The sequence below is a fragment of the Scyliorhinus torazame genome, chromosome 16, assembly GCF_047496885.1.
Source record: "Scyliorhinus torazame isolate Kashiwa2021f chromosome 16, sScyTor2.1, whole genome shotgun sequence".
Taxonomy (NCBI): Eukaryota; Metazoa; Chordata; class Chondrichthyes; order Carcharhiniformes; family Scyliorhinidae; genus Scyliorhinus; species Scyliorhinus torazame.
The window spans coordinates 73,497,651-73,524,978 of NC_092722.1; the positions used below are offsets into that span (position 1 = coordinate 73,497,651).

Below are 27,328 nucleotides of genomic sequence, written 5' to 3' on the forward strand. Positions count from 1 at the left end.
GATCATGGCCAATCCACCTAACCTGCACATTTGTGAACTGTGGGAGGAACCGGAGCACCCAGAGGAAATCCACGCAGACACGGGGAGAACGTGCAGACTCCGCACAGTCACCCAAGCCAGGAATATATAAACCACCCCAAACCCTCGATTAGATTCCAGTCTGTAACTCACTCCCGGGTATCTGTTGTTCCATATATAAACCACACAGAACCCCTCGATTAGATTCCAGTCTGTAACTCACTCCTATGTATAACAGTCCTATGATACCTGTTATTCTCTATATAAACCACCCAGAACTCCTCGATTAAATTCCAGTCTGTAACTCACTACCGGGTATCTGTTATTCTATATATAAACCATCCCGAACCCCTCGATTAGATTCCAGTCTGCAACTCACTCCCGGGTATCTGTTATTCTACATATAAATCACCCCGAACCCCTCGATTAGATTCCAGTCTGTAACTCACTCCTGGGTATCTGTTATTCTACATATAAACCACCCCGAACCCCTCGATTAGATTCCAGTCTGTAACTCACTCCTGGGTAACTGTTATTCTATATATAAACCACCCCGAACCCCTTGATTAGATTCCAGTCTGCAACTCACTCCCGGGTATCTGTTATTCTATATATAAACCACACCGAACCCCTCGATTAGATTCCAGTCTGTAACTCACTCCCGGGTATCTGTTATTCTATATATAAACCACCCCGAACCCCTCGATTAGATTCCAGTCTGCAACTCACTCCCGGGTATCTGTTATTCTACATATAAATCATCCCGAACCCCTCGATTAGATTCCAGTCTGTAACTCACTCCCGGGTATCTGTTATTCTACATATAAACCACCCCGAACCCCTCGATTAGATTCCAGTCTGTAACTCACTCCTGGGTAACTGTTATTCTATATGTAAACCACCCCGAACCCCTTGATTAGATTCCAGTCTGCAACTCACTCCCGGGTATCTGTTATTCTATATATAAACCACACCGAACCCCTCGATTAGATTCCAGTCTGTAACTAACTCCCGGGTATCTGTTATTCTACATATAAACCACCCCGAACCCCTCGTTTAGATTCCAGTCTGTAACTCACTCCCGGGTATCTGTTATTCTATATATAAACCACCCGGAACCCCTCGATTAGATTCCAGTCTGTAACTCACTCCCGGGTATCTGTTGTTCCATATATAAACCACCCAGAACCCCTCGATTAGATTCCAGTCTGGAACTCACTCCTGGATACCTGTTATTCTCTATATAAACCACCCAGAACTCCTCGATTAGATTCCAGTCTGTAACTCACTCCCGGGTTTCTGTTATTCTCTATATAGATCACCCCGAACCCCTTGGTTAGATTCCAGTCTGTAACTCACTCCTGGGTATCTGTTATTCTATATATAAACCATCCCTAACCCCTCGCTTAGATTCCAGTCTGTAACTCACTCCTGGGTATCTGTTATTCTAGATATAAACCACCCTGAATCCCTCGATTAGATGCCAGACTGTAACTTACTCCCGAGTACCTGTTATTCTATATATAAACCCCCTTGAACCCCTCGATTAGATTCCAGTCTAACTCACTCCCGGGTATCTGTTATTCTACATATAAACCCCCCTGAACCCCTCGATTAAATTCCAGTCTGTAACTCACTCCCGGGTATCTGTTATTCTATATATAAACCACCCCAAACTCCTCGATTAGATTCCAGTCTGTAACTCACTCCTATGTATCTGTTATTCTATATATAAACCACCCTGAACCCCTCGATTAAATTCCAGTCTGTTACTCACTCCCGGTTATCTGTTATTCTCTATGTAAACCACCCCAAACTCCTCGATGAGATTCCAGTCTGTAACTCACTCCTATGTATCTGTTATTCTATATATAAACCACCCTGAACCCCTCGATTAAATTCCAGTCTGTAACTCACTCCCGGGTATCTGTTATTCTATATATAAACCACCCAAACTCCTCGATTAGATTCCAGTCTGTAACTCACTCCTATGTATCTGTTATTCTATATATAAACCCCCCGAACCCCTCGATTAGATTCCAGTCTGTAACTCACTCCCGGGTATCTGTTATTCTACATATAAACCACCCTGAACCCCTCGATTAGATTCCAGTCTGTAACTCACTCCCGGGTAACTGTTATTCTATATATAAACCACCCCGAACCCCTCGATTAGATTCCAGTCTATAACTCACTCCCGGGTATCTGTTATTCTATATATAAACCACCCCGAACCCCTCGATTAGATTCCAGTCTGCAACTCACTCCCGGGTATCTGTTATTCTACATATAAACCACCCCGAACCCCTCGATTAGATTCCAGTCTGTAACTCACTCCCGGGTATCTGTTATTCTACATATAAACCACCCCGAACCCCTCGATTAGATTCCAGTCTGTAACTCACTCCTGGGTAACTGTTATTCTATATATAAACCACCCCGAACCCCTTGATTAGATTCCAGTCTGCAATTCACTCCCGGGTGTCTGTTATTCTATATATAAACCACACCGAACCCCTCGATTAGATTCCAGTCTGTAACTCACTCCCGGGTATCTGTTATTCTACATATAAACCACCCCGAACCCCTTGATTAGATTCCAGTCTGTAACTCACTCGCTGGTATCTGTTATTAAGACCATAAGACATAGGAGCGGAAGTAAGGCCATTCGGCCCATCGAGCCCACTCCGCCATTCAATCATGGCTGATTTCAACTCCATTTACCCGCTCTCTCTCCATAGCCCTTAATTCCTCGAGAAATCAAGAATTTATCAACTTCTGTCTTAAAGACACTCAACGTCCCGGCCTCCACCGCCCTCTGTGGCAATGAATTCCACAGACCCACCACTCTCTGGCTGAAGAAATTTCTCCTCATCTCTGTTCTAAAGTGACTCCCTTTTATTCTAAGGCTGTGCCCCCGGGTCCTAGTCTCCCCTGCTAATGGAAACAACTTCCCTACGTCCACCCTATCTAAGCCATTCATTATCTTGTGAGTTTCTATTAGATCTCCCCTCAACCTCCTAAACTCCAATGAATATAATCCCAGGATCCTCAGACGTTCATCGTATGTTAGGCCTACCATTCCTGGGATCATCCGTGTGAATCTCCGCTGGACCCGCTCCAGTGCCAATATGTCCTTGAGGTGTGGGGCCCAAAATTGCTCACAGTATTCTAAATGGGGCCTAACTAATGCTTTATAAAGCTTCAGAAGTACATCCCTGCTTTTATATTCCAAGCCTCTTGAGATGAATGACAACATTGCATTTGCTTTCTTAATTACGGACTCAACCTGCAAGTTTACCTTTAGAGAATCCTGGACTAGGACTCCCAAGTCCCTTTGCACTTCAGCATTATGAATTTTGTCACCGTTTAGAAAATAGTCCATGCCTCTATTCTTTTTTCCAAAGTGCAAGACCTTGCACTTGCCCACGTTGAATTTCATCAGCCATTTCTTGGACCACTCTCCTAAACTGTCTAAATCTTTCTGCAGCCTCCCCACCTCCTCCATACTACCTGCCCCTCCACCTATCTTTGTATCATCGGCAAACTTAGCCAGAATGCCCCCAGTCCCGTCATCTAGATCGTTAATATATAAAGAGAACAGCTGTGGCCCCAATACTGAACCCTGCGGGACACCACTCGTCACCGGTTGCCATTCCGAAAAATAACCTTTTATCCCAACTCTCTGCCTTCTGCCTGACAGCCAATCGTCAATCCATGTTAGTACCTTGCCTCGAATACCATGGGCCCTTATTTTACTCAGCAGTCTCCCGTGAGGCACCTTATCAAAGGCCTTTTGGAAGTCAAGATAGATAACATCCATTGGCTCTCCTTGGTCTAACCTATTTGTTATCTCTTCAAAGAACTCTAACAGGTTTGTCAGGCACGACCTCCCCTTACTAAATCCATGCTGACTTGTCCTAATCTGACCCTGCACTTCCAAGAATTTAGAAATCTCACCCTTAACAATGGATTCTAGAATCTTGCCAACAACCGAGGTTAGGCTAATTGGCCTATAATTTTCCATCTTTTTCCTTGTTCCCTTCTTGAACAGGGGGGTTACAACAGCGATTTTCCAATCCTCTGGGACTTTCCCGGACTCCAGTGACTTTTGAAAGATCATAACTAACGCCTCCACTATTTCTTCAGCTATCTCCTTTAGAACTCTAGGATGTAGTCCATCTGGGCCCGGAGGTTTATCAATTTTTAGACCTCTTAGTTTCTCTAGCACTTTCTCCTTTGTGATGGCTACCATATTCAACTCTGCCCCCTGACTCTCCGGAATTGGTGGGATATTACTCATGTCTTCTACTGTGATGACTGACGCAAAGTACTTATTTAGTTCCTCAGCTATTTCCTTGTCTCCCATCACAAAATTACCAGCGTCATTTGGAGCGGCCCAATGTCAACTTTTGCCTCCCGTTTGTTTTTAATGTATTTAAAGAAACTTTTACTATCATTCCTAATGTTACTGGCTAGCCTACCTTCATATTTGATCCTCTCTTTCCTTATTTCTCTCTTTGTTATCCTCTGTTTGTTTTTGTAGCCTTCCCAATCTTTTAACTTCCCACTACTCTTTGCCACATTATAGGCTTTCTCTTTTGCTTTGATGCATTCCCTAACTTCCTTTGTCAGCCATGGCTGCCTAATCCCCCCTCTGATAACCTTTCTTTTCTTTGGGATGAACCTCTGCACTGTGTCCTCAATTACTCCCAGAAACTCCTGCCATTGCTGTTCTACTGTCTTTCCCACTAGGCTCTGCTCCCAGTCGATTTTCGTCAGTTCCTCCCTCATGCCCCTGTAGTTACCTTTATTTAACTGTAACACCTTTACATCTGATTCTACCTTCTTTCTTTCAAATTGGAGATTGAATTCTACCATATTATGATCACTGCCTCCTAAGTGCTCCCTTACTTTAAGATCTTTAATCAAGTCTGGCTCATTACATAACACTAAGTCCAGAATGGCCTGTTCCCTCGTGGGCTCCATCACAAGCTGTTCCAAAAAGCCCTCCTGTAAACATTCAATGAATTCCCTTTCCTTGGGTCCACTGGCAGCATTATTTACCCAGTCCACCTGCATATTGAAGTCCCCCATGATCACTGTGACCTTGCCTTTCTGACATGCACTTTCTATTTCGCGGTGCATTTTGTGCCCCCGGTCCTGACCACTGTTAGGAGGCCTGTACAAAACTCCCATTATGGTTTTTTTGCCTTTGTGGTTCCTCAACTCTACCCACACAGACTCCACATCATCTGACCCTATGTCATTTAGTGCTATTGATTTAATTTCATTCCTAATTAACAAGGCAACCCCGCCCCCTCTGCCCACCTCCCTGTCTTTTCGATAGGTTGTGAATCCCTGGATGTTTAAATGCCAGTCCAGAACCCCCTGCAACCATGACTCTGTGATGCCTACCACATCATACCTGCCAGTCACAATCTGGGCCACAAGCTCATCTACCTTGTTCCGTACACTGCGCGCATTTAAATATAGCACCTTTAATTCTCTATTGACCGTCCCTTTTTGTTTTCTTAGTGTGGTGGACCTTGGTTTACTGAGCCTTTCCATACACTGTGTCATATTTTGTGGGATGGGGACAATCGTAACCACTCTTGGGTTTTGTCTGTTCGTGTTTTTTTGTATTCATAAGCAGCTACGCTTCCCACTGATTACTTCACCTCTTGGTTCCCTGACTTTCCCTTCCCCCCCCAATCTATAGTTTAAAGTCCTATTGACCACCCTATTTATTCTTTTCGCCAGAACACTGGTCCCAGCTATATTATATATATAAATCCCCCTGAACCCCATGATTAGATTCCAGTCTGTAACTCACTCCAGGGTATCTGTAATTCTAGAAAAAACCACCCTGAACCCCTCGATTAGATTCCAATCTGAAAATTTATCTGGATGTGTTATTCTCGAAATAAACCAAACCCACTCACCCGATCAACCTCATCACTGCTGCTGTCAACAACATCATACTGACAAATTCTCTTTGCAATCAATTCCAGTTTCTGTTGTTCTTCACGAATTTGCATCTGGGAGTCAATACACCGGATAAAGTTTTCCACAACAGCAAGCTGAAAAACAGGAGTAACAGTGAGAGTCAGTGAGTGTGGAACCCGTACCCCAGTGAGAGTCAGTGTGTGTGGAACCCGTACCCCAGTGAGAGTCAGTGTGTGTGGAACCCGTACCCCAGTGAGAGTCCGTGTGTGTGGAACCCGTACCCCAGTGAGAGTCAGTGTGTGTGGAACCCGTACCCCAGTGAGAGTCAGTGTGTGTGGAACCCATACCCCAGTGAGAGTCAGTGTGTGTGGAACCCGTACTCCAGTGAGAGTCAGTGTGTGTGGGACCCATACCCCAGTGAGAGTCAGTGTGTGTGGAACCCGTACCCCAGTGAGAGTCAGTGAGTGTGGAACCCGTACCCCAATGAGAGTCAGTGTGTGTGGGACCCATACCCCAGTGAGAGTCAGTGTGTGTGGAACCCGTACCCCAGTGAGAGTCAGTGAGTGTGGAACCCGTACCCCAATGAGAGTCAGTGTGTGTGGGACCCATACCCCAGTGAGAGTCAGTGTGTGTGGAACCCGTACCCCAGTGAGAGTCAGTGAGTGTGGAACCCGTACCCCAGTGAGAGTCAGTCTGTGTGGAACCCAGACCCCAGTGAGAGTCAGTGTGTGTGGAACCCCTACCCCAGTGAGTGTCAGTGTGTGTGGAACCCATACCCCACTGAGAGTCAGTGTGTGTGTGGAACCCGTACCCCAGTGAGAGTCAGTGTGTGTGGAACCCGTACCCCAGTGAGAGTCAGTGTGTGTGGAACCTGTATCCCAGTGAGAGTCAGTGTGTGTGTGGAACCCGCACCCCAGTGAGAGTCAGTGTGTGTGGGACCCATACCCCAGTGAGAGTCAGTGTGTGTGGAACCCGTACCCCAGTGAGAGTCAGTGAGTGTGGAACCCGTACCCCAGTGAGAGTCAGTCTGTGTGGAACCCAGACCCCAGTGAGAGTCAGTGTGTGTGGAACCCGTACCCCAGTGAGAGTCAGTGAGTGTGGAACCCGTACCCCAGTGAGAGTCAGTGAGTGTGGAACCCGTACCCCAGTGAGAGTCAGTCTGTGTGGAACCCAGACCCCAGTGAGAGTCAGTGTGTGTGGAACCCGTACCCCAGTGAGAGTCAGTGAGTGTGGAACCCATACCCCAGTGAGAGTCAGTGTGTGTGGAACCCGTACCCCAGTGAGAGTCAGTGTGTGTGGAACCCGTACCCCAGTGAGAGTCAGTGTGTGTGGAACCCGTACCCCAGTGAGAATCAGTGAGTGTGGAACCCGTACCCCAGTGAGAGTCAGTATGTGTGGAACCCGTACCTCAGTGAGAGTCAGTGTGTGTGGAACCCGTACCCCAGTGAGAGTCAGTATGTGTGGAACCCGTACCTCAGTGAGAGTCGGTGTGTGTGTGACCCGTACACCAATGAGAGTCAGTGTGTGTCAGACTCAGACCCCATTGAGAGTCAGGGCGTGTGGAACCCATACCCCAGTGAGAGTCAGTGTGTGTGGGACCTATACTCCAGTGAGATTCAGTATGTGTGAGACCCATACCCCAGTGAGAGTCAGTGTGTGTGGAACCCATACCCCAGTGAGAGTCAGTGTGAATGGGACGCGTACCCCAGCGAGTCAGTATGTGTGGAACTCTTACACCAGTGCGAGTCAGTTTGTGTGGGTCATGTACCCCAGTGAGAGTCAGTGTATGTGGGACCCATTCCCCAGTGAGAGTCAGTGTGTGTGGAACCCTTACCCCAGTGAGAGTCAGTGTGTGCCGGACCCCTTCCCCAGTGAGAGTCAGTGTGTGTGGAACCCATACCCAGTGAGAGTCAGTGTGTGTGGAACACTTAACCCAGTGAGAGTCAGTGTGTGTAGAACACTTACCCCAGTGAGTCATTGTATGTGGGACCTATACCCCAGTGAGAGTCAGTCTGTGTCGAACCGTTACCCCAGTGAGAGTCAGTGTGTGTGGGACCCATACCCCAGTGAGAGTCAGTGTGTGTGGAACCCGTACCCCAGTGAGAGTCAGTGTGTGTGGGACCCATACCCCAGTGAGAGTCAGTGTGTATGGAACCCGTACCCCAGTGAGAGTCAGCGTGTGTGGAACCCGTACCCCAGTGAGAATCAGTGAGTGTGGAACCAGTACCCCAGTGAGAGTCAGTGTGTGTGGAACCCGTACCCCAGTGAGAGTCGGTGTGTGTGTGACCCGTGCCCCAGTGAGAGTCAGTGTGTGTGGAACCCCTACCCCAGTGAGAGTCAGGGCGTGTGGAACCCATACCCCAGTGAGAGTCAGTGTGTGTGGGACCTATACTCCAGTGAGAGTCAGTATGTGTGAGAACCATACCCCAGTGAGAGTCAGTGTGTGTGGAACCCGTACCCCAGCGAGTCAGTATGTGGGGAACCCTTACACCAGTGCGAGTCAGTTTGTGTGGGTCATGTACCCCAGTGAGAGTCAGTGTATGTGGCACCCATTCCCCAGTGAGAGTCAGTGTGTGTGGAACCCTTACCCCAGTGAGAGTCAGTGTGTGTGGAACACTTACCCCAGTGAGAGTCAGTGTGTGTGGAACACTTACCCCAGTGAGAGTCATTGTATGTGGGACCTATACCCCAGTGAGAGTCAGTCTGTGTCGAACCGTTACCCCAGTGAGAGTCATTGTATGTGGGACCCATACCCCAGTGAGAGTCAGTGTGTGTGGAACCCTTACCCCAGTGAGTGTCAGTGTATGTGGGATCCATACCCCAGTGAGAGTCAGTGTGTGTGGAACCCGTACCCCAGTGAGAATCAGAGTGTGTGGTACCCGTACCCCAGTGAGAGTCAGTGTGTGTGGAACCCTTACCCCCAGTGAGAGTCAGTGTGTGGAATCCGTACCCCAGTGAGAGACAGTGTGTGTGGAACCCGTACCCCAGTGAGAGTCAGTGTGTGGAACCCGTACCCCAGAGAGAGTCACTGTGTGTGGAACCCGTACCCCAGTGAGAGACAGTGTATGTAGAACCCGTATCCCAGAGAGAATCAGTGTGCATGGAACCCGTACCCCAGTGAGAGTCAGTGTGTGTGGAACCCGTACCCCAGTGAGAGTCAGTGTGTGTGGAACCCATACCCCAGTGAGTGTCAGTGTGTGCCGGACCCCTTCCCCAGTGAGAGACAGTGTGTGTGGAACCCTTACCCCAGTGAGAGTCAGTGTGTGCCGGACCCCTTTCCCAGTGAGAGACAGTGTGTGTGGAACCCATACCCAGTGAGAGTCAGTGTGTGTGGAACACTTACCCCAGTGAGAGTCAGTGTGTGTGGAACACTTACCCCAGTGAGTCATTGTATGTGGGACCTATACCCCAGTGAGAGTCAGTCTGTGTCGAACCGTTACCCCAGTGAGAGTCAGTGTGTGTGGGACCCATACCCCAGTGAGAGTCAGTGTGTGTGGAACTCGTACCCCAGTGAGAGTCAGTGTGTGTGGGACCCATACCCCAGTGAGAGTCAGTGTGTGTGGAACCCGTACCCCAGTGAGTGTCAGTGTATGTGGGATCCATACCCCAGTGAGAGTCAGTGTGTGTGGAACCCGTACCCCAGTGAGAATCAGAGTGTGTGGTACCCGTACCCCAGTGAGAGTCAGTGTGTGTGTGGAACCCGTACCCCAGTGAGAGTCAGTGTGTGTGGAACCCGTACCCCAGTGAGAGTCAGTGTGTGTGGAACCCGTACCCCAGTGAGTGTCAGTGTGTGTGGAACCCGTACCCCAGTGAGAGTCAGTGTGTGTGGAACCCGTACCCCAGTGAGAGTCAGTGTGTGTGGAACCCGTACCCCAGTGAGAATCAGTGTGTGTGGAACCCTTACCCCCAGTGAGAGTCAGTGTGTGGAATCCGTACCCCAGTGTGACTCAGTGTGTGTGGAACCCGTACCCCAGTGAGAGTCAGTGTGTGTGGAACCCATACCCCAGTGAGAGTCAGTGTGTGTGGAACCCTTACCCCCAGTGAGAGTCAGTGTGTGGAACCCGTACCCCAGTGAGAGACACTGTGTGTGGAACCCGTACCCCAGTGAGAGTCAGTGTGTGGAACCCGTACCCCAGAGAGAGTCACTGTGTGTGGAACCCGTACCCCAGTGAGAGACAGTGTATGTAGAACCCGTATCCCAGAGAGAATCAGTGTGCATGGAACCCGTACCCCAGTGAGAGTCAGTGTGTGTGGAACCCGTACCCCAGTGAGAGTCAGTGTGTGTGGAACCCGTACCCCAGTGAGAGTCAGTGTGAGTGGAACCCGTACCCCAGTGAGAGTCAGTGTGTGTGGAACCCGTGCCTCAGTGAGAGTCAGTGTGTGTGGAACCTGTACCCCAGTTAGAGTCAGTGTGAGTGGAACTCGTACCCCAGAGAGAGTCAGTGTGTGTGGAACACATACCACAGTGAGAGTCAGTGTGTGTGGGACCCATACCCCAGTGAGAGTCAGTGTGTGTGGAACCCTTACCCCAGTGAGAGTCATTGTATGTGGGACCCATACCCCAGTGAGAGTCAGTGTGTGTGGAACCCTTACCCCAGTGAGTGTCAGTGTATGTGGGATCCATACCCCAGTGAGAGTCAGTCTGTGTCGAACCGTTACCCCAGTGAGAGTCAGTGTATGTGGGACCCATACCCCAGTGAGAGTCAGTGTGTGTGGAACCCTTACCCCAGTGAGAGTCATTGTATGTGGGACCCATACCCCAGTGAGAGTCAGTGTGTGTGGAACCCTTACCCCAGTGAGTGTCAGTGTATGTGGGATCCATACCCCAGTGAGAGTCAGTGTGTGTGGAACCCGTACTCCAGTGAGAATCAGAGTGTGTGGTACCCGTACCCCAGTGAGAGTCAGTGTGTGTGGAACCCTTACCCCCAGTGAGAGTCAGTGTGTGGAATCCGTACCCCAGTGTGACTCAGTGTGTGTGGAACCCGTACCCCAGTGAGAGTCAGTGTGTGTGGAACCCGTACCCCAGTGAGAATCAGTGTGTGTGGAACCCATACCCAGTGAGAGTCAGTGTGTGTGGAACACTTACCCCAGTGAGAGTCAGTGTGTGTGGAACACTTACCCCAGTGAGTCATTGTATGTGGAACCCGTACCCCAGTGAGAGTCAGTGTGAGTGGAACCCGTACCCCAGTGAGAGTCAGTGTGTGTGGAACCCGTGCCTCAGTGAGAGTCAGTGTGTGTGGAACCTGTACCCCAGTTAGAGTCAGTGTGAGTGGAACTCGTACCCCAGAGAGAGTCAGTGTGTGTGGAACACATACCACAGTGAGAGTCAGTGCGTGTGGAACCCGAACCCCAGCAATGGTCAGTGTGTGTGGAACCCGTACCCCAGAGAGTGTCAGTGTGTGTGGAACCCGTACCCCAGTGAGAGTCAGTGTGTGTGGAAGCCGTACCCCAGTGAGAGTCAGTGTGAGTGGAACCCGTACCCCAGATAGAGTCAGTGTGTGTGGAACCCATACCCCAGTGAGAGTCAGTGTGTGTGGAACCCGTACCCCAGTGAGAGCCAGTGTGTGTGGAACCCGTATCCCCGTGAGAGTCAGTGTGTGTGGAACCCGTTCCCCAGTGACAGTAAGTGTGTGTGGAAGCCGTACCCCAGTGAGAGCCAGTGTGTGTGGAACCCGTAGCCCAGTGAGAGCCAGTGTGTGTGGAACCCGTATCCCCGTGAGAGTCAGTGTGAGTGGAACCCATACCCCAGAGAGAGTCAGTGTGTGTTCAACCCACACCCCAGTGAGAGCCAGTGTGTGTGGAACCCGTATCCCCGTGAGAGTCAGTGTGTGTGGAACCCGTACCCCAGTGAGAGTCAGTGTGTGTGAAACCCATACCCCAGTGAGAGTCAGTGTGTGTGGAACCCATACCCCAGTGAGAGTCAGTGTGTATGGAACCCTTACCCCAGAGAGAGTCAGTGTGTGTGAAACCCATACCCCAGAGATAGTCAGTGTGCGTGGAACCCTTACCCCAGAGAGATTCAGTGTGTGTGGAACCCGTACCCCAGTGAGAGTCAGTGTGTGTGGAACCTGTACCCCAGTGAGAGTCAGTGTCTGTGGGAACCATTCCCCAGTGAGAGTCAGTGTGTATGGAACCCTTACCCCAGTGAGAGTCAGTGTATGTGGGACTCATACCCCAGTGAGAGTCAGTGTATGTGGGACCCATACCCCAGTGAGAGTCAGTGTGTGTGGAACACTTACCCCAGTGAGAGTCAGTGTGTGTGGAACCCGTACCCCAGTGAGTCAGTGTGTATGGAACCCTTACCCCAGTGAGAGTCAGTGTGTGGAATCCGTACCCCAGTGTGACTCAGTGTGTGTGGAACCCGTACCCCAGTGAGAGTCAGTGTGTGTGGAACCCGTACCCCAGTGAGAATCAGTGTGTGTGGAACCCATACCCAGTGAGAGTCAGTGTGTGTGGAACACTTACCCCAGTGAGAGTCAGTGTGTGTGGAACACTTACCCCAGTGAGTCATTGTATGTGGAACCCGTACCCCAGTGAGAGTCAGTGTGAGTGGAACCCGTACCCCAGTGAGAGTCAGTGTGTGTGGAACCCGTGACTCAGTGAGAGTCAGTGTGTGTGGAACCTGTACCCCAGTTAGAGTCAGTGTGAGTGGAACTCGTACCCCAGAGAGAGTCAGTGTGTGTGGAACACATACCACAGTGAGAGTCAGTGCGTGTGGAACCCGAACCCCAGCAATGGTCAGTGTGTGTGGAACCCGTACCCCAGAGAGTGTCAGTGTGTGTGGAACCCGTACCCCAGTGAGAGTCAGTGTGTGTGGAAGCCGTACCCCAGTGAGAGTCAGTGTGAGTGGAACCCGTACCCCAGATAGAGTCAGTGTGTGTGGAACCTATACCCCAGTGAGAGCCAGTGTGTGGAACCCGTATCCCCGTGAGAGTCAGTGTGTGTGGAACCCGTTCCCCAGTGACAGTAAGTGTGTGTGGAAGCCGTACCCCAGTGAGAGCCAGTGTGTGGAACCCATACCCCAGTGGGAGTCAGTGTGTGGAACCCATACCCCAGTGAGAGTCAGTGTGTGTGGAACCCGTACCCCAGTGAGAGCCAGTGTGTGTGGAACCCGTATCCCCGTGAGAGTCAGTGTGTGTGGAACCCGTTCCCCAGTCACAGTAAGTGTGTGTGGAAGCCGTACCCCAGTGAGAGCCAGTGTGTGTGGAACCCGTAGCCCAGTGAGAGCCAGTGTGTGTGGAACCCGTATCCCCGTGAGAGTCAGTGTGAGTGGAACCCGTACCCCAGTGAGAGTCAGTGTGTGTGAAACCCATACCCCAGTGAGAGTCAGTGTGTGTGGAACCCATACCCCAGTGAGAGTCAGTGTGCATGGAACCCTTACCCCAGAGAGAGTCAGTGTGTGTGGAACCCATACCCCAGAGATAGTCAGTGTGCGTGGAACCCTTACCCCAGAGAGATTCAGTGTGTGTGGAACCCGTACCCCAGTGAGAGTCAGTGTGTGTGGAACCTGTACCCCAGTGAGAGTCAGTGTCTGTGGGAACCATTCCCCAGTGAGAGTCAGTGTGTATGGAACCCTTACCCCAGTGAGAGTCAGTGTATGTGGGACTCATACCCCAGTGAGAGTCAGTGTATGTGGGACCCATACCCCAGTGAGAGTCAGTGTGTGTGGAACACTTACCCCAGTGAGAGTCAGTGTGTGTGGAACCCGTACCCCAGTGAGTCAGTGTGTATGGAACCCTTACCCCAGTGAGAGTCAGTGTGTGTTGAACCCATACCCCAGTGAGAGTCATTGTATGTGGGACCCATACCCCAGTGAGAGTCAGTGTGTGTGGAACCCTTACCCCAGTGAGAGTCAGTGTATGTGGGACCCATACCCCAGTGAGAGTCAGTGTGTGTAGGACCCGTACCCCAGTGAGTGCCAGTTTGTGTGGAACCCGTACCCCAGTGAGAATCAGTGTGTGTGGAACCCGTACCCCAGAGAGAGTCAGTGTGTGTGGAACCCGTACCCCAGTGAAAGTCAGTGTGTGTGGAACCCATACCCCAGTGAGAGTCAGTGTGTGTGGAACCCGTACCCCAGTGAGAGTCAGTGTGTGTGGAACCCGTACCCCAGTGAGAGTCAGTGTGTGTGGAACCCGTACCCCCGTGAGAATCAGTGTGTGTGGAACTCTTACCCCAGTGAGAGTCAGTGTGTGTGAAACCCGTACCCCAGTGAGACTCAGTGTGTGTGGAACCCTTACCCCAGTGAGAGTCAGTGTGTGTGAAACCCATACCCCAGTGAGAGTCAGTGTGTGTGAAACCCGTACCCCAGTGAGACTCAGTGTGTGTGGAACCCTTACCCCAGTGAGAGTCAGTGTGTGTGGAACCCGTACCCCAGTGAGAGTCAGTGTGTGGAACCCGTACCCCAGTGAGAGTCAGTGTGTGTGGAACCCTTACCCCAGTGAGAGTCAGTGTGTGGAACCCGTACCCCCGTGAGAGTCAGTGTGTGTGAAACCCATACCCCTGTGAGAGTCAGTGTGTGTGGAACCCGTACCCCCATGAGAGTCAGTGTGTGTGGAACTCTTACCCCAGTGAGAGACAGTGTGTGTGGAACCCGTACCCCAGTGAGAGTCAGTGTGTGTGGAACCCGTACCCCAGTGAGAGTCAGTGTGTGTGGAACCAATACCCCAGTGAGAGTCAGTGTGTGTGGAACGCTTATCCCAGTGATAGTCAGTGTGTGTGGAACCTGTACCCCAGTGAGAGTCAGTGTGTGTGGAACCCGTACCCCAGTGAGAGTCATTGTGTGTGGAACCCGTACCCCAATGAGAGTCAGTGTGTGTGGAACCCATACCCCAGTGAGAGTCAGTGTGTGTGGAACCGTACCCCAGTGCGAGTCAGTGTGTGTGGAACCCATACCCCAGTGAGAGTCAGTGTGTGTGGAACCCTTACCCCAGAGAGAGTCAGCGTGTGTGGAACCCGTACCCCAGTGAGAGTCAGTGTGTGGAACCCGTACCCCAGTGAGAGTCAGTGTGTGTGGAACCCGTACCCCCGTGAGAGGCAGTGTGTGTGGAACCCAGACCCCAGTGAGAGTCAGTGTGTGTGAAACCCATACCCCAGTGAGAGTCAGTGTGTGTGGAACCCTTACCCCAGTGAGAGTCATTGTATGTGGGACCCATACCCCAGTGAGAGTCAGTGTGTGTGGAACCCTTACCCCAGTGAGTGTCAGTGTATGTGGGATCCATACCCCAGTGAGAGTCAGTCTGTGTCGAACCGTTACCCCAGTGAGAGTCAGTGTATGTGGGACCCATACCCCAGTGAGAGTCAGTGTGTGTGGAACCCTTACCCCAGTGAGAGTCATTGTATGTGGGACCCATACCCCAGTGAGAGTCAGTGTGTGTGGAACCCTTACCCCAGTGAGTGTCAGTGTATGTGGGATCCATACCCCAGTGAGAGTCAGTGTGTGTGGAACCCGTACTCCAGTGAGAATCAGAGTGTGTGGTACCCGTACCCCAGTGAGAGTCAGTGTGTGTGGAACCCTTACCCCCAGTGAGAGTCAGTGTGTGGAATCCGTACCCCAGTGTGACTCAGTGTGTGTGGAACCCGTACCCCAGTGAGAGTCAGTGTGTGTGGAACCCGTACCCCAGTGAGAATCAGTGTGTGTGGAACCCATACCCAGTGAGAGTCAGTGTGTGTGGAACACTTACCCCAGTGAGAGTCAGTGTGTGTGGAACACTTACCCCAGTGAGTCATTGTATGTGGAACCCGTACCCCAGTGAGAGTCAGTGTGAGTGGAACCCGTACCCCAGTGAGAGTCAGTGTGTGTGGAACCCGTGCCTCAGTGAGAGTCAGTGTGTGTGGAACCTGTACCCCAGTTAGAGTCAGTGTGAGTGGAACTCGTACCCCAGAGAGAGTCAGTGTGTGTGGAACACATACCACAGTGAGAGTCAGTGCGTGTGGAACCCGAACCCCAGCAATGGTCAGTGTGTGTGGAACCCGTACCCCAGAGAGTGTCAGTGTGTGTGGAACCCGTACCCCAGTGAGAGTCAGTGTGTGTGGAAGCCGTACCCCAGTGAGAGTCAGTGTGAGTGGAACCCGTACCCCAGATAGAGTCAGTGTGTGTGGAACCCATACCCCAGTGAGAGTCAGTGTGTGTGGAACCCGTACCCCAGTGAGAGCCAGTGTGTGTGGAACCCGTATCCCCGTGAGAGTCAGTGTGTGTGGAACCCGTTCCCCAGTGACAGTAAGTGTGTGTGGAAGCCGTACCCCAGTGAGAGCCAGTGTGTGTGGAACCCGTAGCCCAGTGAGAGCCAGTGTGTGTGGAACCCGTATCCCCGTGAGAGTCAGTGTGAGTGGAACCCATACCCCAGAGAGAGTCAGTGTGTGTTCAACCCACACCCCAGTGAGAGCCAGTGTGTGTGGAACCCGTATCCCCGTGAGAGTCAGTGTGTGTGGAACCCGTACCCCAGTGAGAGTCAGTGTGTGTGAAACCCATACCCCAGTGAGAGTCAGTGTGTGTGGAACCCATACCCCAGTGAGAGTCAGTGTGTATGGAACCCTTACCCCAGAGAGAGTCAGTGTGTGTGGAACCCATACCCCAGAGATAGTCAGTGTGCGTGGAACCCTTACCCCAGAGAGATTCAGTGTGTGTGGAACCCGTACCCCAGTGAGAGTCAGTGTGTGTGGAACCTGTACCCCAGTGAGAGTCAGTGTCTGTGGGAACCATTCCCCAGTGAGAGTCAGTGTGTATGGAACCCTTACCCCAGTGAGAGTCAGTGTATGTGGGACTCATACCCCAGTGAGAGTCAGTGTATGTGGGACCCATACCCCAGTGAGAGTCAGTGTGTGTGGAACACTTACCCCAGTGAGAGTCAGTGTGTGTGGAACCCGTACCCCAGTGAGTCAGTGTGTATGGAACCCTTACCCCAGTGAGAGTCAGTGTGTGGAATCCGTACCCCAGTGTGACTCAGTGTGTGTGGAACCCGTACCCCAGTGAGAGTCAGTGTGTGTGGAACCCGTACCCCAGTGAGAATCAGTGTGTGTGGAACCCATACCCAGTGAGAGTCAGTGTGTGTGGAACACTTACCCCAGTGAGAGTCAGTGTGTGTGGAACACTTACCCCAGTGAGTCATTGTATGTGGAACCCGTACCCCAGTGAGAGTCAGTGTGAGTGGAACCCGTACCCCAGTGAGAGTCAGTGTGTGTGGAACCCGTGCCTCAGTGAGAGTCAGTGTGTGTGGAACCTGTACCCCAGTTAGAGTCAGTGTGAGTGGAACTCGTACCCCAGAGAGAGTCAGTGTGTGTGGAACACATACCACAGTGAGAGTCAGTGCGTGTGGAACCCGAACCCCAGCAATGGTCAGTGTGTGTGGAACCCGTACCCCAGAGAGTGTCAGTGTGTGTGGAACCCGTACCCCAGTGAGAGTCAGTGTGTGTGGAAGCCGTACCCCAGTGAGAGTCAGTGTGAGTGGAACCCGTACCCCAGATAGAGTCAGTGTGTGTGGAACCTATACCCCAGTGAGAGCCAGTGTGTGTGGAACCCGTATCCCCGTGAGAGTCAGTGTGTGTGGAACCCGTTCCCCAGTGACAGTAAGTGTGTGTGGAAGCCGTACCCCAGTGAGAGCCAGTGTGTGGAACCCATACCCCAGTGGGAGTCAGTGTGTGGAACCCATACCCCAGTGAGAGTCAGTGTGTGTGGAACCCGTACCCCAGTGAGAGCCAGTGTGTGTGGAACCCGTATCCCCGTGAGAGTCAGTGTGTGTGGAACCCGTTCCCCAGTGACAGTAAGTGTGTGTGGAAGCCGTACCCCAGTGAGAGCCAGTGTGTGTGGAACCCGTAGCCCAGTGAGAGCCAGTGTGTGTGGAACCCGTATCCCCGTGAGAGTCAGTGTGAGTGGAACCCATACCCCAGAGAGAGTCAGTGTGTGTTCAACCCACACCCCAGTGAGAGCCAGTGTGTGTGGAACCCGTATCCCCGTGAGAGTCAGTGTGTGTGGAACCCGTACCCCAGTGAGAGTCAGTGTGTGTGAAACCCATACCCCAGTGAGAGTCAGTGTGTGTGGAACCCATACCCCAGTGAGAGTCAGTGTGTATGGAACCCTTACCCCAGAGAGAGTCAGTGTGTGTGGAACCCATACCCCAGAGATAGTCAGTGTGCGTGGAACCCTTACCCCAGAGAGATTCAGTGTGTGTGGAACCCGTACCCCAGTGAGAGTCAGTGTGTGTGGAACCTGTACCCCAGTGAGAGTCAGTGTCTGTGGGAACCATTCCCCAGTGAGAGTCAGTGTGTATGGAACCCTTACCCCAGTGAGAGTCAGTGTATGTGGGACTCATACCCCAGTGAGAGTCAGTGTATGTGGGACCCATACCCCAGTGAGAGTCAGTGTGTGTGGAACACTTACCCCAGTGAGAGTCAGTGTGTGTGGAACCCGTACCCCAGTGAGTCAGTGTGTATGGAACCCTTACCCCAGTGAGAGTCAGTGTGTGTTGAACCCATACCCCAGTGAGAGTCATTGTATGTGGGACCCATACCCCAGTGAGAGTCAGTGTGTGTGGAACCCTTACCCCAGTGAGAGTCAGTGTATGTGGGACCCATACCCCAGTGAGAGTCAGTGTGTGTAGGACCCGTACCCCAGTGAGTGCCAGTTTGTGTGGAACCCGTACCCCAGTGAGAATCAGTGTGTGTGGAACCCGTACCCCAGAGAGAGTCAGTGTGTGTGGAACCCGTACCCCAGTGAAAGTCAGTGTGTGTGGAACCCATACCCCAGTGAGAGTCAGTGTGTGTGGAACCCGTACCCCAGTGAGAGTCAGTGTGTGTGGAACCCGTACCCCAGTGAGAGTCAGTGTGTGTGGAACCCGTACCCCCGTGAGAATCAGTGTGTGTGGAACTCTTACCCCAGTGAGAGTCAGTGTGTGTGAAACCCGTACCCCAGTGAGACTCAGTGTGTGTGGAACCCTTACCCCAGTGAGAGTCAGTGTGTGTGAAACCCATACCCCAGTGAGAGTCAGTGTGTGTGAAACCCGTACCCCAGTGAGACTCAGTGTGTGTGGAACCCTTACCCCAGTGAGAGTCAGTGTGTGTGGAACCCGTACCCCAGTGAGAGTCAGTGTGTGGAACCCGTACCCCAGTGAGAGTCAGTGTGTGTGGAACCCTTACCCCAGTGAGAGTCAGTGTGTGGAACCCGTACCCCCGTGAGAGTCAGTGTGTGTGAAACCCATACCCCTGTGAGAGTCAGTGTGTGTGGAACCCGTACCCCCATGAGAGTCAGTGTGTGTGGAACTCTTACCCCAGTGAGAGACAGTGTGTGTGGAACCCGTACCCCAGTGAGAGTCAGTGTGTGTGGAACCCGTACCCCAGTGAGAGTCAGTGTGTGTGGAACCCATACCCCAGTGAGAGTCAGTGTGTGTGGAACGCTTATCCCAGTGATAGTCAGTGTGTGTGGAACCTGTACCCCAGTGAGAGTCAGTGTGTGTGGAACCCGTACCCCAGTGAGAGTCATTGTGTGTGGAACCCGTACCCCAATGAGAGTCAGTGTGTGTGGAACCCATACCCCAGTGAGAGTCAGTGTGTGTGGAACCGTACCCCAGTGCGAGTCAGTGTGTGTGGAACCCATACCCCAGTGAGAGTCAGTGTGTGTGGAACCCTTACCCCAGAGAGAGTCAGTGTGTGTGGAACCCTTACCCCAGAGAGAGTCAGCGTGTGTGGAACCCGTACCCCAGTGAGAGTCAGTGTGTGGAACCCGTACCCCAGTGAGAGTCAGTGTGTGTGGAACCCGTACCCCCGTGAGAGGCAGTGTGTGTGGAACCCAGACCCCAGTGAGAGTCAGTGTGTGTGAAACCCATACCCCAGTGAGAGTCAGTGTGTGTGGAACCCATACCCCAGTGAGAGTCAGTGTGTGTGGAACCCATACCCCAGTGAGAGTCAGTGTGTGTGGAACCCTTACCCCAGAGAGAGTCAGTGTGTGTGGAACCCGTACCCCAGTGAGAGTCAGTGTGTGCAACCCATACCCCAGTGAGAGTCAGTGTGTGTGGAACCCATACCCCAGTGATAGTCAGTGTGTGTGGTACCTGTACCCCAGTGAGAGTCAGAGTGTATGGAACCTGTACCCCAGTGAGAGTCAGTGTGTGTGGAACCCGTACCCCAGTGAGAGTCAGTGTGTGTGGAACCCATACCCCAGTGATAGTCAGTGTGTGTGGTACCTGTACCCCAGTGAGAGTCAGTGTGTATGGAACCTGTACCCCAGTGAGAGTCAGTGTGTGTGGAACCCGTACCCCAGTGAGAGTAATTGTGTGTGGAACCCGTACCCCAGTGAGAGTCAGTGTGTGTGGAACCTGTACCCCAGTGAGAGTCAGTGTGTGTGGAACCCGTACCCCAGTGAGAGTCATTGTGTGTGGAACCCGTACCCCAGTGAGAGTCAGTGTGTGTGGAACCCGTACCCCAGTGAGAGTCAGTGTGTGTGGAACCCATACCCCAGTGATAGTCAGTGTGTGTGGAACCTGTACCCCAGTGAGAGTCAGTGTGTATGGAACCTGTACCCCAGTGAGAGTCAGTGTGTGTGGAACCCGTACCCCAGTGAGAGTCAGTGTGTGTGGAACCCATACCCCAGTGAGAGTCATTGTGTGTGGAACCTGTACCCCAGTGAGAGTCAGTGTGTGTGGAACCCGTACCCCAGTGAGAGTCAGTGTGTGTGGAACCCATACCCCAGTGGGAGTCAGTGTGTGTGGAACCCGTACCCCAGTGAGAGTCAGTGTGAGTGGAACGCGTACCCCAGTGAAAGTCAGTGTGTGTGGAACCCATACCCCAGTGCAAGTCAGTGTGTGTGGAAACTACCCCAGTGAGAGGGAAACTACTCCTTCAACAGAGTGTTTCTGACATGTTTGCCTTTTCCCTCCATGGTGGATTGCCCCCTCCCCCACTGTGTTCGACGTGGCTCTCAACCATGCCCTCACCTCTGCCCTCACCCCTTCCCCTCCCTCCCTGAACCATGATAAACCCATAGAATCCTTTCAGTGTAGAAGGAGGGCATTGGCACATCGAGTCTACACCACCGTCTAAGAGAGCACCCTAGCTGGGCCCACTTTCCCACCCTATCCCCGCTACCCTTTAACCCACCTCACCTTCACGTCTTTTGACAGTAAGAGACAATTTAGCACGTCAATCCACCAAACCTGCACATTCCTGGACACTAAGGAGCAATTTAGCGTGGCCAGTCCACCTAACCTGCACATCTTTGCACTGTGGGTGAAACCGGAGCACCCGGAGGAAACCCACGCAGACTCGGGAAGAATGTGCAAACTCCACACAGTCACACAACGCCGGAATTGAACCTGGCTCCCTGGAGCTGTGAGGCAGCAGTGCTAACCACTGTGTCATCCCCTCCTCACTTTTCACCCCACCAGCCTGTGCAGTCAAAGAATCATCTTCCGCCAATTCCACAGACTGGGTGACCACTTTGCGGAATGCCTTCGCTCACAAGCATGACCCCCATCCGTCCTGTCGCTGACCATTTTACCTCACCTCCTTTCTCTCGTGCCCACATGTCTGACCTTGGCCTGCTTCAATGCTCCAGTGAAGCCCAACACAAACTGGAGTGGACAGTGACTCATCTTCCCACCAGGCACGTGACAGCCCTCAGAAGCCTGAGTTCAACAAATTTATACTGCAACCTTTCTCCTCCACCTCGATTTAGTTTATTTTTCAGCTTCCTTGTTCTGTCCCAATACAAACAACTCCCCTCCTCCACTGAGTTATCTCTCACTGGTTCTTCAGTTTTGCTTTCACCGACCTTTGCTCTGCTGTGAACGTATTCCGTCATCTCACCTTTGTGTGAACCGCAATCAGCACTTATTTAGTCCTTCATAAAGGAAAATCCTCAGTTGTTTTACAAGTACATTAAAGTTAAAACGATAACTTGGGAAAGAGTGGGGCCCATTAAGGACCACAGTGGTAATTTGTGTGTGGAGCCGGAGGACGTAGGTAGGGTTCCAAATGAATATTTTGTGTCAGTGGTCCCCCGTGAGAGGGACAATGTGGGTACAGAAATCAGGGACAGGGACTGGAATAAAATTAAAGAGATTGACATAGGCAGAGAGGAGATTCTGAGTGGCCTGGGAGGCTTAAAGGTAGACAAGATGCCAGGGCAGGATGAAATGTACCACACCACCCGCACACCCACACCACCCTCACACCCACACCACCCTCACCCCAACACCACCCTCACTCCCCACACCACCCTCACCCCCACACCACCCTCACCCCAACACCACCCTCACACCCACACCACCCTCACTCCAACACCACCCTCACACCCACACCACCCTCACCCCCACACCACCCTCACCCCAACACCACCCTCACACCCACACCACCCTCACTCCAACACCACCCTCACACCCACACCACCCTCACCCCCGCACCACCCTCACCCCCACACCACCCTCACCCCAACAGCACCCTCACCCCCACACCACCCTCACCCCCACACCACCCTCACACCCACACCACCCTCACAACCACATCATCCTCACCCCCACACCATCCTCACCCACACACCACCCTCACCCCAACACCACCCTCACCCCCACACCACCCTCACCCCCACCTCCACATCATCCTCACTGCCACACCATCCTCACCCCCACACCATCCTCACCACACACCATCCTAACCCCCACACCATCATCACCCCCACAACATCCTCACCCCCACACCACCCTCACGCAAACTCCATCCTCACCCCCAAACCATCCTCACCCCAACACCACCCTCACTCCCACACCATACTCACCCCCACACCACCCTCACGCCCACACCACCCTCACCCCACACCACCCTCACCCCACACCACCCTCACCCCCACACCATCCTCACCCCACACCACCCTCACCCCACACCACCCTCACCCCACACCACCCTCACCCCCACACCATCCTCACCCCCACACCATCCTCACCCCCTCACCACCCTCACCCCACACCACTCTCACCCCCTCACCATCCTCACTCCCACAGCATTCTCACCCCCACACCATCCTCACCCCCACACCATCCTCACCCCCTCACCACCCTCACCCCCTCACCATCCTCACTCCCACAGCATCCTCACCCCACACCACCCTCACCCCCACACCACCCTCACCCCCACACCATCCTCACCCCCTCACCACCCTCACCCCACACCACCCTCACCCCCACACCATCCTCACCCCCACACCATCCTCACCCCCTCACCACCCTCACCCCCACACCATCCTCACCCCACACCACCCTCACCCCCACACCATCCTCACCCCCACACCATCCTCACCCCCTCACCACCCTCACCCCACACCACCCTCACCCCACACCACCCTCACCCCCACACCAACCTCACTCCCACAGCATCCTCACCCCCAGACCATCCTCACCCCCTCACCATCCTCACCCCCTCACCACCCTCACCCCCTCACCACCCTCACCCCCACACCATCCTCACCCCCACACCATCCTCACCCCCTCACCACCCTCACCCCCACACCATCCTCACTCCCACACCATCCTCACCCCCACACCATCCTCACCCCCTCACCATCCTCACCACCCTCACCCCCACACCATCCTCACCCCCTCACCACCCTCACCCCCACACCATCCTCACTCCCACACCACCCTCACCCCCACACCATCCTCACCCCACACCATCCTCACCCCCTCACCACCCTCACCCCCTCACCATCCTCACTCCCACACCATCCTCACCCCCACACCATCCTCACCCCCTCACCATCCTCACCACCCTCACCCCCACACCATCCTCACCCCCTCACCACCCTCACCCCCTCACCATCCTCACCCCCACACCATCCTCATCCCCTCACCACCCTCACCCCCACACCATCCTCACCCCCACACCATCCTCACCCCCTCACCATCCTCACCACCCTCACCCCCACACCATCCTCACCCCCTCACCATCCTCACCACCCTCACCCCCACACCATCCTCACCCCCTCACCACCCTCACCCCCTCACCATCCTCACTCCCACAGCATTCTCACCCCCACACCACCCTCACCCCCACACCATCCTCACCCCCACACCATCCTCACCCCCTCACCACCCTCACCCCACACCACTCTCACCCCCTCACCATCCTCACTCCCACAGCATTCTCACCCCCACACCATCCTCACCCCCACACCATCCTCACCCCCTCACCACCCTCACCCCCTCACCATCCTCACTCCCACACCATCCTCACCCCCTCACCACCCTCACCCCACACCACTCTCACCCCCTCACCATCCTCAATCCCACAGCATTCTCACCCCCACACCATCCTCACCCCCACACCATCCTCACCCCCTCACCATCCTCACTCCCACAGCATTCTCACCCCCACACCACCCTCACCCCCACACCATCCTCACCCCCACACCATCCTCACCCCCTCACCACCCTCACCCCACACCACTCTCACCCCCTCACCATCCTCACTCCCACAGCATCCTCACCCCACACCACCCTCACCCCCACACCACCCTCACCCCCACACCATCCTCACCCCCACACCATCCTCACCCCCTCACCACCCTCACCCCACACCACCCTCACCCCCACACCATCCTCACCCCCACACCATCCTCACCCCCTCACCACCCTCACCCCCACACCATCCTCACTCCCACACCACCCTCACCCCCACACCATCCTCACTCCCACAGCATCCTCACCCCCAGACCATCCTCACCCCCTCACCATCCTCACCCCCTCACCACCCTCACCCCCTCACCACCCTCACCCCCACACCATCCTCACCCCCACACCATCCTCACCCCCTCACCACCCTCACCCCCACACCATCCTCACTCCCACACCATCCTCACCCCCACACCATCCTCACCCCCTCACCATCCTCACCACCCTCACCCCCACACCATCCTCACCCCCTCACCACCCTCACCCCCTCACCATCCTCACTCCCACAGCATTCTCACCCCCACACCACCCTCACCCTCACACCATCCTCACCCCCTCACCATCCTCACCCCCTCACCATCCTCACCCCAACACCACCCTCACCCCCACACCATCCTCACCCCCTCACCACCCTCACCCCCACACCATCCTCACTCCCACAGCATCCTCACCCCCACACCACCATCACGCTCACACCATCCTCACCCCCTCACCATCCTCACTCCCACACCATCCTCACCCCCACACCATCCTCACCCCCACACCATCCTCACCCCCTCACCACCCTCACCCCCACACCATCCTCACTCCCACAGCATCCTCACCCTCACACCATCCTCACCCCCTCACCAGACTCACTCCCACACCATCCTCACCCACACTCCATCCTCACCCCCACGCCACCCTCACCCCCACGCCACCCTCACCCCCACACCACCCTCACCCCCACACCAGACTCACTCCCACACCATCCTCACCCACACTCCATCCTCACCCCCACACCACCCTCACCCCCACACCATCTTCACTCTCACACCATCCTCACCCATACTCCATCCTCACCCCCACACCACCCTCACCTGCCCCCACACCTTCACCGTACACACCCCACGCCCACCCCCAACAACCCTGGCCTGTGGTCTAATCCTGCGTCTTGTCTTGTGTCCTGCAGGGCCTGCTGGTGGTGGGGTGGGTCCACCTGGCATCCCCCGCCTACCCAGCCAGTGCCTCAGCTGGAGCCCCCCCCCCCCCATGAGCTGAGCACTGACGGGGACAGCAGCCCTCTGCCCGAGACTCAGGACACCCTGCAGCTCGTGTCGGTGGATGACAGATTTCCCACAGCAGCTGCCCCCAACACCCTCCACCATCCCAGAGACACTCACCTCGATTGGGCACTTTAGTGAAGAGGTTCCTGGGACACTATCTGGTGCTCACCACACAGCTGCTCCGGTATAGCAGGTGGAGGTAAGAACACCCGAGGGGGCGGATGGTCGGAGGGCAGGCTAACCAGACGGGTCTCGAGCTTCTGGAACAGACAGTCCCATCGATAGTGGAGATGCAGTCGCAGAGCCAGGGCCTACATGAGGGGTTGTCGGTGAGCATCCAACACCTGCAGGTGCAGTTGGGGGAGTCCAACCGTGTGTCGCAGCAGGAGGTGGTGCCGACCATGCCTGCCACCAAGGCCAATACTGCATGTGTGGCGTCCACAGTGGAGGCATTGGGGGCAATGATTTTGGCTATGGACCAGCGTGTCTAAGGCCTGGGGCGATGGCCGAGGCCGAGGACAGTGTTGCCACCTCACAGGAACCATGTCCCAGAGTCACCTGGAAATTGCAGCAGCGCTCCTGAGTGTGGCCTCGTCACAGCAGGCCATGGCTGGGAACGTCGGCGGTATTTCCCAGGCACTGGCCAAAGTGGCCCAGTCCCAGAGGGAGATGGCGCAGTCACTGGCTGATGTGACACCGACTCAGAACGTGGTGGCACAGTCAGAGCGTGATATGGTGCAGTCCCAGAGGGAGACGTTCCACTCCCTGTGCTCCATGGCCTCGAGCGTGCAGACTATGGTCGAGACCAGAGCGGGCCTCCAGGACTGGCAGCGTCAGGTGGCAGGGGAGCAGCATAGCATAGATGCAAATACAAAGCCAAAGCATGGTACTGATACAGTGGTGGATTATTGGTATAATACATTCACGACAGGTCCCTGCCACATCTGGTGGGCAGCAGGCAGAACAGGGTGGCGCCACGCCACCTGGGACCCCCGAGCAGCAGCAGGGACCATCAAGGCCCGGTCTCCCCAGAAGACTCCCACCGACGGGGACCCATGTCACAGGGCGGGAATCACAGCAGGCCTTAGTGTCCAAAGATGTGCAGATCAGGTGGTTTGGCCCCGTTAAAATGGCCATGCTTAAACGAAAGGTTCTGCCAAGCTCCATCTCATGTCCATCATGTCCGCTGGCACACATTTTGTTTCACATGGCCATGGCAAAGTATAGAGAAGCCCCCTCAATTCTAACAATGATATTGTGGTTTAGATTGTGGGCGGAATGTTACATTGTGAATTTGGATGAGTGCCTGGCTCATCTAAATGCAAAATAGGGCGAAATTATGTTGGGCGAGTGTCCTGTGGCGGTATCCACCTATATTAAAGGCTGATCAGAACTGATTTTATATTAAATCATATATTGACCTTATATTAAAAGCTGATCAGAGCTGATGCTACATTAAATCATGTATTTAACCCTATATTAAAAACTGTGACTGATTAAGTCCATTATCAATGTAAACCATTATTTATCGCAATAATGTTTTTTAATATGTATTATCTTTGTAAGAGTCCAGATGTAGTAAACTCATTAAGTCTTGTGGCCTTGTCTGGAAATAAGCTGTGCCAACTAAAGGAGGATATCACTTGTAAGAGCGGCCTTGCTACTATG

The 27,328-nt window shown here is 53.6% G+C and overlaps 1 protein-coding gene across 5 annotated transcripts in view; it reads right to left on the minus strand.

The window, feature by feature from the left end:
* The window catches only part of LOC140392876 (pleckstrin homology domain-containing family G member 5-like), a 243,494-nt gene that overhangs the window by 92,024 nt on the left and 124,142 nt on the right, over positions 1-27,328 (minus strand). For all 5 annotated transcript variants that reach the window (XM_072478625.1, XM_072478627.1, XM_072478626.1 and 2 more), the window contains one exon: positions 5,964-6,101. In XM_072478625.1, the coding sequence (XP_072334726.1) occupies positions 5,964-6,101 (138 nt within the window). The remainder of the gene's footprint in view (positions 1-5,963; positions 6,102-27,328) is intronic.